General features: G+C 39.1%; 1 protein-coding gene across 4 annotated transcripts in view; it reads right to left on the reverse strand.

Annotated features, from left to right (window-relative positions):
* Positions 1-393: 393 nt before the first annotated feature.
* Positions 394-16,878, reverse strand: part of CDH18 (cadherin 18) — a 3,071,238-nt gene continuing 3,054,753 nt past the window's right edge. For all 4 annotated transcript variants that reach the window (XM_044065283.1, XM_044065285.1, XM_044065286.1 and 1 more), the window contains one exon: positions 394-1,139. In XM_044065283.1, coding sequence (XP_043921218.1) covers positions 649-1,139 — 491 coding nt within the window. In that variant the 3' untranslated portion in view covers positions 394-648. The remainder of the gene's footprint in view (positions 1,140-16,878) is intronic.

The following is a 16,878-nucleotide window of genomic DNA, read 5'->3' on the forward strand; positions in this document are numbered from 1 at the left end:
GTGTGTGTGTGTGTGTGTGTAGGATGTACTGTCTTTCCAGGATGTCATACCTATGTGTGTGTGTGTGTGTGTGTGTGTGTGTGTGTGTGTGTGTGTGTGTGTGTGTGTGTGTGAGTGTGTGTGTATGTAGAATGTACTGTCTTTTCAGGATGTTATACCTATACATAAGTAATTTAGGATCAGTGTAGGATAACAGTGCAGTATTAATGCTTAGATATTATCCCGCATAATTTAAATAATGAAGACCATTATGATTTTCTATCATATAAGCAGTTCTTATAACATCCATGCCCAAACCATTGAATTTGTCACAATATCAGAACAGAAGATACTGTAAAATATCATCTTGAAATGGTGTTTTATGCAATGCAGACAATAATTAGAAAACAAATGTAATTTTCATTCTGTACTGCATGTGTCTTTACTGATATGGATGTAATGATTTTATTGAGCAATAAAAAATATACACCAGGGAAAATAGTTTCCTTTTTTTCTGTATTTTCAAAATGTGTTTCTCTTCCAGCTGAAGAACCCATGTTTCAACGTATGAAAAGGGCACTTGTTGCTACAGTTAAAATGACAACTGTTTCACTTCTGAGAGTTTCAATGTTTCCTGCAACTAGAAGATCTGTGAAATCTCAGAGAAAGCTAAGTGGTTCTTTCTGATTGTATGTCTCCATAAAGTTCAGCTAGTTTTTTGAATTCTGGTCCCCAGTCACAAAGAAAATTAAAATCCTGTTCTGACTGTGTAGCAACAGAGTCTAGAGAACTAATGGATCCAGCATCTGAGCCTTGACCTTCATAGGCATAAGTCTGAAGGGAATCATATGGAGGAACACTTGGGTCAAGGTCGGCCTCCACCAGTCTTTGTTTTATGAACTCATGAACATCCAGACTGTCTAGCACTGGGGGCAGCACATGTTTAGGGGTAGGTTTGACGTCTGGTCTGATATCTCTCCGATATTTCATCTCCTCAGCTGCTGCAGGATTCCTCAAAGCCGTGATGTCAAATGCCTCTGTGTCTTCCTCGCCTCCTCCTTCATCATCGTAAGTAACAACATTTTCTCTGACGTCTTCTTCAGAAATAATGAGAGGCTCTTTTTTGCTTCTCTTCAGAGTAATGAAAAGGACTACAATTGCTGAGCAGAAAGATTGAAAAAAAATTAGTTCTCTAATAAGGTGAAAGTGTGCAGATTAAGATTTTTTTTTCAATTCTGAAGTCAATGGAAAATGATAACAGTACTAGATCACAAATTACAGCTGAAATGAAACAGTTTTTGTTGATGCAATCAATAGTTCTGCAGGCTTATTTTATCCATATACAGTCAAGAAAGCTGATACAGAAGGTCAGCATACTCACAGAAACAAAACCTATTATTAAGTGCGCAGAGTGGTTTGCTGTGGAGATGTTACATTACACCCTGTAATAAAGCAACCAATTTTTCAAGAAGGACATTTTGACTTTCATTGCAATAAGCATGCAGGCTGAATAAGGCTGAGAATAGGAGGGTATATTATTTATTTTCCTTCAGATTGAATCTTGACTATCATAAATACATTTCAGATAAAAAGGTAGATTTTATAGTTTTTTTTATATGACAGAAACAAAAGTGAGTTGTCAAATGTAACAGCACAGGTTTGTTTTCCATCAAGATCTTGATGTGACAAAAAATATCTAAGTTGGTGTTGACATATATTACATTGATGGAAGTTGAAATCACTTTTCCATTGCTTGATGCATTATTTTCCTTTGCTGTCAATAATCTGCCTCCTACAAAATGTGACACTGCAAATATATATCATATTTTAGCTCAAAAAAAACCACAAATCATATATTTCATTGTTTAAGTGCTCTATAGCAGTCTCTTTAACTGTAACCATGTTTGTATTTCTTTTCTTCTATAGTATGTGTTATGGAATTAAAATGCCTTTGCACGACACCAGTCTAAAATCCAGTAAGTCAGATATAATCACTGAGAGGCAGGTTACTATAAATCTGTATCTTAGAAAGCTGGGTAGCTTTACTTTGACGGTATCTGGATTATTTAAGTAGCACACAAAAAGATGGCCATGGCAGTATGTCCTTAAAGAAGTACTTTTGTTTGGGTTTAAAGTAAAATGAAATCATTTATTTATTTATTGGTCTACTTATTTATTAATTATTTAACTGTATGTGCTATCTAATTTCAGACTCAGCCTGTTTACACCTACTGCTTAATCAATTTTCTCAGAGTGATTCAATAAACAAATGGAAAATGGAAGAATCAAACCTTGATCTAAAATAAGCAGCTCATTAATACCTTATAGGCATAATCCTTTTTACTAAATTCCATTTTATAAATATCAGATTGAAAAAGTCTATTGCTACAAGTCTACATCTTAAAAACTATCTATAGTAAGTGTATGACTATTTTTAAGTACACATTATATAAAAACAACACATGGCTGCATTATAGGTAAATAGATGACCAACAGGAAGTGGTGATTTGGAAATGTAAGAGCCTGCAGTAAATTAAAAGTGAGGTGTTAGCTGAAATTCATATGTATATGTAGATGCATCTGAAAAAATGTATATCTGAAGATGTTTCCGAAAGAAAAACGGGTTCACCTTAATTTCGCACTGACCTTCCAAGAACTTGCTTTTCTTCAAAAGCTTTTGCAATGTGCTGTTTATCTGACTTATACTTGACCAGTAATGTTATCAGCGTTTTACAGAATTACACCATCCTATTTAAATATATTTATCCTTCTGCTGGCTGAGAATCAGCTGTCTTAGAACCCCTTCTTTGTTCTTGCTTTGCTATGTCTTTTCTGTTTTACTGCAGGCTCTGTCTTCCTTATCCAGTTAAGTGCATTCATATCATTGGATACTTTTCTCCTTACCTAGTGTATAAAATAAAAGATTACTAAGTTTTCCAAACATCAATCCCTTCCATCTCTCTAACATACTGTAATTCTGTATCATGCAGTCTCTACCTGCTGAATTCACTGTAAAACTTCATGAAATGGACAAAGATCCCTAAAGGTGGTGCTAGCAGTAATCTCTGCAGATGAAGGATGATCTTAGCAGCTTTCAGTACTATATCTTAATTAATGAAATGACAGCTTATTTGTAAAAACTATACCAAATAATCTAGCTATACTAGAAGAATTAACATGTACTACGGATATAGTGGAATTCTGGTATGAAAATCTTAGGTTCATAGGTTAGTACTAGGCTAACTGCCTTTGTGGGCCATTTTAAGCTTAGCCAATTACCCCATTTGGGAATCAAATCCTGTGCCTTTTGTTTATAAGGCAAACAACACTTACAACTATTTTTTGGCAAAGGTTGACAATAAAATGTGCTTGGATCAATTTTCACATACTGATACTGTAATGCAGCTTATGGGAGGTGCTGCTCTCATGAATACGCTGTCCTTTAGATGAAAATGTTAAACCACTGTCCTATCACACTGAGCTGGTGTTAATTCAGCTATGTAAAAGATCCTATGTCATTTATCGACAAAAGAGTAGGTGCTGTTTCCTGGTACTCTAACCAGATTTCCCTTGATCAGTACCAATACAATCCCGGGTCTTCTCTGAAAAGAAGACAAGGCCTGGTGGTGTTAATCTGATTAAAAAATTGTAAATAAATAAATAAAGTAAACGAAGTATATTTTAATACTATTTTGATTAAAAATACATTTTGAAATACTCTTCTTTCATCTTCTCTGAGGAGGTAACTGTCGAGTAAGCCCCTCCCTCCACAACAACAGCAAAGTATTCTGATAGTTACCCAGTCTCTTTCCCCACCTTCCATTGGCCTGTGTAACCATACCATGCCAAACATGGTCCATTCCTTCTCTCTGTAAATCATTAGAAATATCTTAACTGCATTTGACTTCCTACTCATGAAAACTCTGATATGGCAGTTGCAGTGTCTGTTAATATCATGCAATTTCAAGGCACATAATACAGCATTAATGCTAAAGAGGCAATTTATTCTAAATGTTCCTGTATCGCACATTTAAAGTAATGAACTCTACACTGACTCCATGTAATGTTGACTGTGTCTGACCATGCACATGCCCTGAAGACTGCAAAATGGATTGTTCAGTCTTGGTTACATCCATAACCTGTACATGCAACTGGCTTCTTAATTTGCCTTGTAACATCTAAGAGTGCTGTGCCTTAACCATGGCTGCAGACATGTTTTTTTTTTTTTTTGTGCACATGCTTTTACTGCAGAGTGCCTCCATCTCAAACACAATGATTGGTGATACACATTCATAAGGTGGCATTATGCTTCATCATTTGGCCACAGGGTGACATTAGGCCTCATCATGTGGCCATAGAGTAGCATTAGTCTGCATCATGTGGCCATGCTGCACTCTGATGGGTTCCATCTGCTACAATTTTCCTCTAGACAGCAATCAGTGAAGTCATCATGTCTTTTGAAGGGGCTTCATCTGGTAGGCCTATTACATGGTGTTGGAGAAAGATTAAAGTCTTTCTGTACTTTGTTTGTTAGGGCCAATGGGAGCACTTACTAGGGGCCTCCCTCAGTACAAGGTGAATACCTGGCACTGCCTTCATAAGGCAGTGCATGACACCCTGGACATAACCCACAATTCTGGCATTAATACAGTGACTTAAAGAGGCACCACCATGACCTTCCTTGCGATTCAAAGATAAGGTTAGAGTCAGGTAGTTAGAGTTCTGCAGTAAGTGACTGGTACCTGCTTGCACCCAGACAGGCCGTCTTATTCGGCTATATGCAGTTCTTGAGGTTTGTGGGCATGTTTTCTATTTCCTGGTAAAACAGAGCATAATTGTCTGAGATACTAGAAGTAGCAAACAGAGCATTTCAGACATCAGGGTAAGGGAACTTAAATGGGATAACTGTTATTGCTTCATATTTGTCAGACACCTACTTCATTTGTTTCATGTTTGCATTGGTACTATTTGTTTTAATTATTACTTGCAATTGTTCTTTGCTTTAAGTGTCACATACCTTAACAATCATTAGTGAACTGTTCTACTGCGCATCCTACCACCAAGATTTCAAACAATTAACATTGTAATGCAGGCAAGGCTAGCAATAGTAGTTCCATTACCATATCAGGTGTCATCTTCCACTTTCAAACTGATTAGTTGGCATCATTCAGTATCATATCCATGGCCATACCCCTGTATTTAATACATGGTGGCCAAATCGGTCTACCATGCCTTTATCCTTCACTAGCCGTTCCACTCTGCTGCCATTGCCACTTCTGTCAGGCATTTCATTAGTATCCATCAGACAGTCTATTTTGTGATGGTCCATGCTAACTGTTCTGTTTCATGGCACACTGTAACCACTGTGAATGAGACACTAAGGTGCATTCATTTTGAAGAAATATGGTGGTGTACACATGGTTTGAGTCTATATTGTGCTATGCAGGACACCGTTTGGTATGCTGCCTCTGTCACCTGATGGCAAGCTCTTATGAGGTGGCCACTTCAGGTTCAGGAGGATTGCTCACCTCAGCTTCACCCCTCCCCCCAGATTTTCTGTCCTCATACTCTACAGACAGGGATGGGGAGGACTGCTTGGGTCATTTAATCTTACATCTTGTGGCACACATACTGCTGTAGTACAATGCTGTTAGGCCTCTGTATTGTTTTTTCTTAACAGCATTTTACTCCTTCATGCATTTTATTGTCACCCGGTGTGGCAGTGTAGCGCACATTACTGATAATTGCTTTTGTGTTATATTTATTTATTTATTTATTCTTGTCCTTTGTTGTTTTGTTTCTCTCCATTTATGTTTATATTTGATGCAATGCCAGCATTGGCAGTGAATGTGTTATATCACAGCCAACACATACTGTACCTGTCTTGCCATCACCTGCTGCTTCCCCACAGGCTTCTGGCCAGCCTAGCATCAGGGTGACATAGGTCATCCACCACAGGCTGACCAGGAGGGCTCCAAGTGGCTCCATCACCATATCTCTCTTTCTTTCTCTTCTTCATTCAGTGAGTTCCTCTACTTGGTACCCCTCGCCCCCCCCGCCTATCTATCTGTCCTAGGCACTTAATTTCTTCCTGAGTACAGATTATGAAAATACTATGGAGTTACTTTATAGGCATTAGCTGATGTACCAGCAGTGTGCTTGGGTGTGTGTGTGTGTGTGTGTGTGTGTGTGTGTGTGTGTGTGTGTGTGTGTGTGTGTGTGTGTGAATGCATATCATCATGAACATGTGACATGCACAGAATTGGGCTCATGGAATCACAGGACTGCTGTTGTTCTCCTGTCTTTGGATTGCCTACTTAATTCTGATCCTGTCTCATATTTTAATCCCTGCTGCCTAGGTAATCAGCCCTGGGCCATGTTACACTACTTAGACTGCACTATTCAGCCCTTATGTGACTACATAAGCAATTTTTCTGAATTTAGCCCATAATGATGACATAGAACGAGTATAACTAAATTGGAGTTCCAGGGTGCACAGTAAACGTAATTGAGATATAACAGTGTACATTGATTCATGGTTAAAATGTGATGTTTGACTGTTGTGTTACCTCATAGTCAAAGCTGACAAAAATTACAAAAAGATCTAAATATTTTGGTTAAAATTGTGCATTAATTCATGTTTGTACCTAAATATTATATGTAACATTTAGGAGCAGGAACAGAAATTCACTTATGTTTGGAAACTTTGATTTGGTTTGAGTATGAAGGTATGCTGGAAGGTGATTTCAACATCTAGGAACCATTTCAACCTGCTGTTGTCCCAAATAATGGTCTAATTAGGTACGTGTGTCCTGTTTACTAGACAAGGCATGGTTACTTCAACTCTAGTTAATGTAGATTTAGATATTTAGTAAAATTGCTTTTTTATGATTTTGTTAGTTGCCTCTCAATTCCTTTTTTTGTTTGAAACAGCAAAGACTTACTTTAATTGAGCCAGTAGTACACTGCAGGGATTTGTTTCACTTTTATCCACTATAATACAATATTACACACAGACACACAGACACACACGCACACACGCACACACACACACACACACACACACACACACACACACACACACACACACACACACACACACACACACACACACACACACACACACACACACACACACACACACAGACACACACACACACACACAGACACACAGACACACACACACACACACACAGACACACAGACACACAGACACACACACACATGCACACACACACACACACACACACACACACACACACACACACACACACACACACACACACACACACACACACACACACACACACACACACACACACACACATATATATATAAATATATATATATATATATATATATATAGATATATAGATATAGATATATATATAGGTCTATGTCAGAAGCTCGAATTTTCAGAAACTCGTAATTCATATTGTCGAGAGGATATGATCGAGTTTCTGAAAACTCAAACTTAAAAAAAAAAAAAAAAAAATCCTACCTTTTTTCTAGATTTTTTTGCAAGGGAGCAAGCCCCCCTGCTCACCCCACTTTTATTAAAGTTTTGAACTTAAAAACCTTTGATATTAGGGTCTCGACCATATGAAGTTGAAAGTTTTGAAAGTTTGAGCTTCCAGAGTAGATCTATATATATATATATGTTTTTTTTTTTTTGAGTTAATGCTTGTCAAATTAAATTAAGCAGTAATATCAGTGAAGCATAATTTATTGGATGATTGACCAAAGATTGCTAAATCATGAAAGGTCAGTTTATAAACAATGTTGTACATAAGTTTGAGCAGAAATGTAAGTTGTCTAATTTATATAAAAAGGTAGGCAAGTATGTATGTTGCTCTACCAGTTACTGGCAGCCAATTGGCTCTTTGAAGTATAATGTAATGGATAAAGTGTGGTTCTTCCAAGAAGATAAAGCAGCAGCTCCTGTTTTCTGCAGTATAAAATAGAGAAGTGTTACAGAAAATGAACAGTGAGGTTATAGGTAAGGTAGATTCTGGCTGCAGAACATTTCTGACAAGTGTTTTTCCTAGCTTCTAAAGTATTTAGGTTAGACATCTGTTAACTTAGTTTAAGCTGAGCTAGACTTTGTCTGGTACTCAAACATGTGTGCGTGACTGTTTGGTGCTAATATATGGAAGGGACACTGCAAAGACATGTGGTGCTTGTGTTCCCTGTGTGTGGAGCATGGGAACAGAAATCCAGTACTTGTGTTACTCGTGTGGAGCATGGTAACAGGAATCCAGTGCTTTTGTTCCCCATGTGTAGAGCATGAGAACAGGAATCCAGTTCTTGTGTTCCCTGTATGTGCAGCATAGGAACATGCATGCAGTCCTTGTGTTCCCCATGTGTGGAGGATGGGAACAGGAATCTGGTGCTTGTGTTCCCTGTGTGTGCAGCATGGGAACATGCATGCAGTGCTTGTGTTCCCCATGTGTGGAGGATGGGAATACGAATCTGGTGCTTGTGTTCCCTGTGTGTGCAGCATGGGAACATGCATGCAGTGCTTGTGTTCCCCATGTGTGGAGCATGAGAACAGGAATCCAGTTCTTGTGTTCCCTGTGTGTGCAGCATAGGAACATGCATGCAGTGCTTGTGTTTCCCATGTGTGGAGGATGAGAACAGGAATCCGGTGCTTGTGTTCCCTGTGTGTGCAGCATGGGAACATGCATGCAGTGCTTGTGTTCCCCATGTGTGGAGGATGGGAACACGAATCTGGTGCTTGTGTTCCCTGTGTGTGCAGGATGGGAACATGCATGCAGTGCTTGTGTTCCCCATGTGTGGAGCATGAGAACAGGAATCCAGTTCTTGTGTTCCCTGTGTGTGCAGCATGGGAACATGCATGCAGTGCTTGTGTTCCCCATGTGTGCATCATGAGAACTGGAATCTGGTGCTTGTGTTCCCTGTGCATGTCACATAGGAACAGTGCATGAGAGGTAAAAATGGTGAAGTGTATTCTGCTTCTGTATGACAGGAGCAGAATTACATCATTGTGCATAGCTTCCATGACAGATGTCAGAGCTAAGGAAAATATTAATACCAGTCAGTATATTCCTCCATGCGCAATGCAGTAATGAATAACTGCAGCTAATTGCTGGCAAGTACATGAAGTTCAGTGCAGCTGAGCACCATGGCCAAGCGAAAGACTAATATGTCTATGAATAGCAAAGTGGCAATCCTGTTCATGATATAAATAAGGAGGAAATGGAGAAGGCAGGAAATTAGGAAAGGGGAGAATAGTAACTAGAGTTAAAGAAGGGTAACCATAAAACATGAATGGTGGTGATGGGGTTAGGGTAATTTAAGGAGAGCTAAAAGCTTTTGTAATTTTCACAAAAGAATGATAGGTAGGGGCTTCCTGTGGCATGACTGCATGTAGGCCTGAGACAGATGGACAAGTAGTAGGAACAAAGAAACATGGAACATGAATACACAAAGAGAGTGTTACTATTTACACAAAATGTGTAGGGGACATTGAATGGGATCATCAATACAAAGAGTAGACAGTTGGTGACATGCAGTGTTACACAGTAAACAAAAAAGGGGACTGACACATGAGGGATGGAACACTCCAGAAAATTGTAGGGAGGGTTCCTTCCATGCTTAGATGATAGGTCAACTCAGAAGCATCTCTGACTTGGGTGGCTGATCTTATGGAATTAAATGGTTGTTACATTGGAGGCCCAATAAGCAGCCACTTCCAGTTATGCAACTCTAAAAGTCATTCCAGAAGGCACTCCACTTTGTCAAGGTGGACATACTTTTGTGGTATACCTTGTCAGAGTCTGGTAGCTGGAACTCGTGTCACTATACCAATTGAGATACCTTTAATCCAACATCAGGATAAAAGCTTTCACTTTCCCTCCCCAAGAAAAAGAAGTGGAAGTCACTAGTGACTCCTACAGTTCATTATCCCCCACCAAAGAGGTTGACCTGGTGGCCAATGACTCAGTACCACAGAAAGTGGCTGGTACAACTCGAGATTATTATGGCCTCTTCTCCCCATCTTCCACAATTGAACCTGTAGAATGATTACACAATGAGAAGAAATTCTCAGTTCACGTTTGGAATAAACTCTGTTACATATGTTTTGCTGTTTTGACACAGAACACTTATACCTCCACTGCCTGGAGAGGTGTTTTGTGCTTCTGTGACCTCCAACCATATTCAGATGATGTTTCAATACAACTGCAAAATAAAGGCTGTACCTTTAAGCATACATGTACTGCATTGTACATAATATAAGACAAAGGAACCCCCCCACCAAAAATAAAGCTTACAGTACATCATAGGCGCACCCTTCTCAACCCTACCCCCTACAATGAAACAAATCAGAATGGTGCTAAGGTCATCATAACAATGAGGCATTAATCCCTAATACAGGAGGTGTCAGTCTTATGATTTGTTTCTTTCTCCAGTTTGTACCACGTATACACCTTCTTTAAGGGGCTGTCATATTTACCCAGGAAGTGGTCCCTGATGTGACTGTGCATGGCACTTATGCATTCCATAGCACACCACCCTAGAGCTCTACTTTTGCCATCGTATTTGGCAGCCATGACCATTCAATAGGTCCACTTGAAGACCTGTATCATAGATCAGTATGCATAGAAGGGGCTGCCAAATTCCATCATCAAAGAAGACCTTATAGATGTACAAATGTACAGGCTGAACATATGGCCTAACAAGTACATGACAGGCATCGTGTACCTGAGAGTCCCATATGGGGTCCACTTGTGTCCCCAGCTCACACCACATTTTATATGTATACTGAATCTGAGATGCACATGCCAATGACAAGAGAGAGGGGGGTGAGATGGGGAGGTATGACAGCTCTATGACTCCAGAACTGCCCCATATGACTATTAAACTTGGAGTTAATCAGCAGATGTGCAGGTCAGTGATTATTGCTCAAACGGTTGCTACTCCTGACAAAAACTACTCATGGCATTATGGAGATGGTGTCTGAGTTTAATGGCTTATGGAGGGGAACTACACAAACTGCACAGTAATGTGAAGTAGAGGAACAGGAAGCAAACCATGCTGCTGAGGTCACTGGTGGCAAATGTTGCATCCCTAGATGCATCCATGAAGCATTATACATTTGCCATCTGGCCTCCCTCTTTTAATCACAAGGTCTGTGGCCATGTAAGTGTCTGGATTCAAAGTGTTTGTGCAAAGGCCATTCCATATCATACTAAACAGACTGTTGGTGAGATGGCGTCAGTGTCATCTCTGGGCACATAATCTGAAACTTCAAGTCATGGATGTTATCCAGGTCTAGTGTGCTGCCAATTCTCAGTCACAGGACGTGGGATGCCACATCAAGATGCACATAAATGGTCCCACAGATATACTTCTTCCTTCCAACAAAGTGCATTAAGCCTCAACACTGGAAGCCAACACAACTGGTGCTGGCAGTGAACATGTTGTGGCTGTATGATCAGCCATTGGACGATGGGATCTCTAAATCCCTAGAACCGCTAAGACTATGTATACACAATTTTTGCCTCCCATGTCTCTACCCCATATTATAATATTGTGGTCACGTACCACTGTTTCCATCTACCTGTGAAAGTGATTATTACTGCGATCTGCCCAACCTTAAATTGTGTAGGTACAATGATATCTCACACACAGTGTGGCCAGTCCATGCATTGAGCTGCATAAACAAGGTGAGCTACAGTCAGTATCATTTTATTTTGTGTTGTCTATGTCATGGTGCAATGTTCTGAAGCAGATAGCATCTCTTTGCCAGTAATACAAAGTACTGCACCAGCCTTAGACAGTAACACAAAGTACTGCACCAGCCTTAGCCAGTGACACAAAGTACTGTACCAGCCTTAGCCAGTAATACAAAGTACTGCACCAGTAATACAAAGTACTGCACCAACCTTAGCTTAAGCTTTGGTTCTGTTGCTGCATCCTCCTCCCCTGACATTCTGTCATATCTGTAAATGCTATGACTTATATGGCATGTCCTGTTAAAATGTTCACAATATGATATTACATAATACCATGCTGTGGAACATGGTACACACAATAAATACCTTATAGCATATCCCTGGGATACATTGAAATGTCCCTCTTGAGATGTCTAGATATCTGAGCCATGCCATCAGTAATCAGAAGACGCACCCTACTATGTTTCCATATTCATAATTGACTATAACATAAATAATTTTTGGCATGGTCTAGGGCTTGCATATTGGAGTCTTCATTCAGGACAATATAGCATATCTGGCTTCATCTGCAACACACAACAAACAGCATATATCTGGCCAGCTACCTGCATGCAAGGGACTTGTGTATAGGCTTGATGATATGGCGTGTATATTCACCACCCAACCATATGATCTTTATGGGAATTCCTCTAACAGAAATGTTTTGTGACAAGTGTGTGAACCATATGAACTGAATGGGTAATGCACAGATACACTGTAAGTAATACCCTAGGAAATATAGAACACCTGGCTGCTCAGGAATGGAAGCCCTTACTTTTACCATATCAGAGATCATTTTGACAGATGCAGTTTGATAGCAGCTTATGTGCAAACTCTGGCACCCAGGAGCTCAGGCAAATGGAATGTGTCATAAAAGATTCGCACTGTGTTTTTTTTTCTTTGTTGTCTTTGGGAATCAGATAAGTTCTTCCAGGTGTTGCAGAAATGCTAAGGAGATAGTTTAGCATTTCCAAGTCTGACAAATGTGATATCCCTAAAATCTCCACTGTAGTTTGCTGGAAGGCACCTTTCACAAACATGGTGAATGCTGCATGTCTTTGTATCAACAGAAACCGACAAAAATGCATATTCTTTGTTTATGTTTGTGAGTGACATACTTTTATTAGATGCCTTAAGTTATCCCTGTCTACGTGGAATTGGGACACAGTCTGTTGGTCTGTCATGTGGCTGTATAGCATACATAGTCTGTATCACGTCCACTGATAGAAATACTTGCAATCCACATAAGTTTTAATAGAGGCTCAGCTGCTGATTCCAAATGCATACTGCTGTTGCTGTTGCTGTAGTTCCTAACATGGCTACAATAATGTAGACCAAAAATCCTTGCATTCATAATTGGTGTGTTTTTGAATTTGTCCTTCCTTTTTGGCTTCTACAGTTGCATAACCTATTTGACTCTTTTACATGTGGAAGTTCATTAGAACAAGAACAGTCATCCATCTACCTACTTAAATTAATAAACTATTTGAAACTTAAACAAGGTGTCTTTATTTGTCCCACAGGGAGGGCATCAGATAGAGTGAGAGAGAGAAAGAGTCTCCCAGATTTGCTATCTAAAAATACAGAAATAACGGAAGGGTTTAGGCAATATTACTTGGATTTGAATAAAACACAGATAACACATGAAATATCACATTGTTTTCCATGTAAGTAAAGGGATAAAAGTTCTCAAGATGGAGGCTATATTGGAACTCTATAACTCTATCAAATTAAAGGAACTCACCAAAGCCATTAAAGGTAAGAAGACAAATGGGGCTACAAGCTTGGAAAGGTTTCCATTAAAATTCTTTAAATGGAGAAGAGGTATCTCATACTTTTACTTAGGTTATATACTTAATCTCAGAAGTATCATAAACAACATTGCAGACTCAATGATCAAAGTCTTAAGTTTTGTTACCTCAAAAACTTGATGAGATGCTAAAGCTCCATTAAATTACCAACCCATGTCATCAATTAGTCCACCTGAGGAGATTATGGCCTGACATTTTGCCAGACACAAATACAGTGATTCTGGGTAGAGTGTTTCGCCAAACATACAGAAAAAAATATTGCTACTTTAATGTGCCAGTCATGCGGCATATTTTTGTCAGGAAGGCAACTTTTGGATAATTGGTGAGTATCAGTCTCCTTTATACGAACATTTGTGAGTGTATTAATTGGGGCTTGGCAGTTCTAGTTAATGTTCACCAGGTATTTGATGCTGCTTGTCATTTATATTTGAAATATTTAAAAAGCATGGATTTGGTAGTCATTTTCTTAATCGGATTAAAGTATTATATTCTAAATCAGGTTTTATAGCTCTAATCCATTGACAGACTTTTAATTAGCAGACATATACAGAGGCATTAGACAGGGCTGTCCACCATTCCCAAGTCTGTCTGTAACTGAAGAAACAAGCCACGTAGATTAAGAAGATACTACAACTACTTCAAAAGAAAGAATATGACAAGGGAGGATTTCTAATGTCCACAATGATTGGCTGTTAGTCAGGGAATAGGCTGACCAAGTGTCAGGCCTTGTCTCAGACATTTTCAAAATATCTGATGGCATATCTGAACCAATATTAATTGAGGCAAAATGTGCACTGGATAGACTGAGAAAACAAAAAGATAAAGGTCCATCTTGTCCAATACAGGAGCCAAGTTACCATAATATCTCAGCCTATTAGTGGGTAGCATGGAGGGATAATAGTAGTAAATCTATCAGACCTAATAATGTTACTGCTTCATAGCAGAATTATTTTTCTGGCCACCTTTGGGTCTTTACATTACCAGCCCAGTCCCCAGTTGCTCACATTCTTGCCAGATCTACCAGCTTGTTTTCTACTACATTAGGGTTGCTCAGGTATCACTGGGGCTGGTCCTAAAGGCTTCCTGATGGCTTGGTCATTTCTGATTTTGTCTGGGGAGGTATTTGTTTGCAATGTCCACTTCCCTATCCCACCTCCCATGCTGATTGCTTTTATGTTCTAGGGCAACTACCTTCTTTGACCCATGCTTTCCTTAATGGAGCATCAGCAATGACTGCTCTCCCTATTGTTCCCTGCAGCTCTGTAAGTTGCCCGAGCTAGTAATCAAACCTGGGTAGTCTAGGCCTTAGTCAGAGTTTTTTCCCTCTATGTCACTGGAATAGTTTTCACTGCAGAATGTTGTCAAATATGTATTTATTTATTTATTCATTTATTGCATTTGATTACTGAGATTGCCCCTGTGGATATTGCAAAACCCCTTTTCAGTAGAGTCCAAGGGAGAAAAGCTCTATAAACATAAAACACTCATATGCAGGAAGATCAAAGTAGTTTAAGACTTTGATCTCCTCCCAGACCCAGACACCTAATGTGATCAAAAGTATTCCTCTAGCAAGAGATTGCACTTCCCTTGTCAGAGACAAAGCAAGATGAATAATATGGCCTTACACTGTATAAACAGGAGAGCAACATATAATAAAGCCTGGATACTGAATTCTAAAGGGGGCCAGGGTCTCTTAAATGTGACTACTTATGCAATGGCATTTAATTTTAGCGCTATGCATCCAGATTTTTCATGAAGCAAAGGCACTTGGCAAACTATCATCAGTTCCTTCATTAGTAACGATATGATTCCAAGCTACTGGATAGGTTGAGGGAAAATAGATTTAGTGACTAAAGGAAAATTTATGTGAAAAAATTTAGCCAAATTCAAAAATCTGGTGCCACTGAGATGTTGATTTTATTTCCAAGTACAGTATAGATCTTTATAGAAATGTTGGCATTTTAAACTGGGGCCAGATATTAAAAGTCTAACGTTGGCAAGTTAAAGAGCTGTCAGATCTTTGTCAGTTATATTAGATCCATCACAATCAATATTTTACCTGTGTACAACTGAACATTCTTTGTAAATAAACTATTCAGGTTGGTGTAGGAGTGGATAGATTGGCACTATTGAAAAATGAATTATTCCAATCAAAGTCAGAGGTAGCAATATTTATAAGCAGTTATGGATAAAAAAAGAAGAGGCAATGGTTAAGAAGCTGCAGGTTAAGTGAATGAAATGTGGTGTAGAAAAGATTCAATATATAGAATGCATGGAAAAATAAAACAGGTTAAATCATATCTCAAGGTGGTCCAAAATATCGAACCCCACAGACGACAATTTTCATGTCTAGTACCTGATCTCTTGAGAAGATGTGGGGAGCATAATTTCAGAAAATTCCATATGTTCTGGACATGTACCAAACAAGAGTATAATGGATTCAAACATTCAGAATATAGAATGATATTTTTAGCAGGCTTGCTTCTTTTTCATGGAAAAACTGTATTTTTAGTGTCAGTGACAAAGTGCGGACTTGAGACAGACATGCCATGCAGATCTGCAGAAGGACAGCTAGGGTGGAGTAAAGGGTGTTATGTTTACTATCAGCAGATGCCTAACAGACAGCAGTGCAATACTCACTCCCATACTAGCACTTACAGATGCCAACACAGAATAAAAATCTGACAATGCATTGGAGGATCAAAACTCTAGCTTCATTGGTTTATGTCTGGTATGATAGATGTAAAGTTGCATCAAGACACAGTTTCTAATAGAAGACCCCTACCCAACCACCCCACCATCCTAACATTTTTTTTTTTTTTTTTGCTCCTCAACATAAAGTTTAGGGATACTAAATCACAGAGTGGCACTGGATACTAGATGAGATAGCCGTGGCTCTGCAAATATGCCTGTTATTATGCAATATGGCATCTGGCCTTCCCATAGTGTGAACACTGCACTTCTAACCTATACAGATACTGACAATAAAGCTAGCGATAATGGCAAACTAGTCTCTTCCTTATTTCTGGACTTGTCTAAAGCCTTTGACGCAGTTTGTCACAGCAAACTTCTACTTCAAATGTCCTCATTAGGCTTCTCTCAATCCACCATTTTATGCTTCCAGTGCTACCTATCCAATAGGTATCAGTCAGTAAAATGGCACTCCACTCTCTCTCCATACCGCCCAATCACCACCTATGTACCACAAGGCTCTATCCTTGGACATCTCTTCTTTAACGTTCTCACCAATACACTCCACACATCCAGATAATCGGCCTCCCTAATACAATATGCAGATAACTCTGTACTCATTTGTACATCTGACAAAGTGGCACACCTCAAAAAAAAAA

This window comes from Protopterus annectens, chromosome 3.part0 (genome assembly GCF_019279795.1).
Source record: "Protopterus annectens isolate FY-2018-M chromosome 3.part0, PAN1.0, whole genome shotgun sequence".
Taxonomy (NCBI): domain Eukaryota; kingdom Metazoa; phylum Chordata; order Ceratodontiformes; family Protopteridae; genus Protopterus; species Protopterus annectens.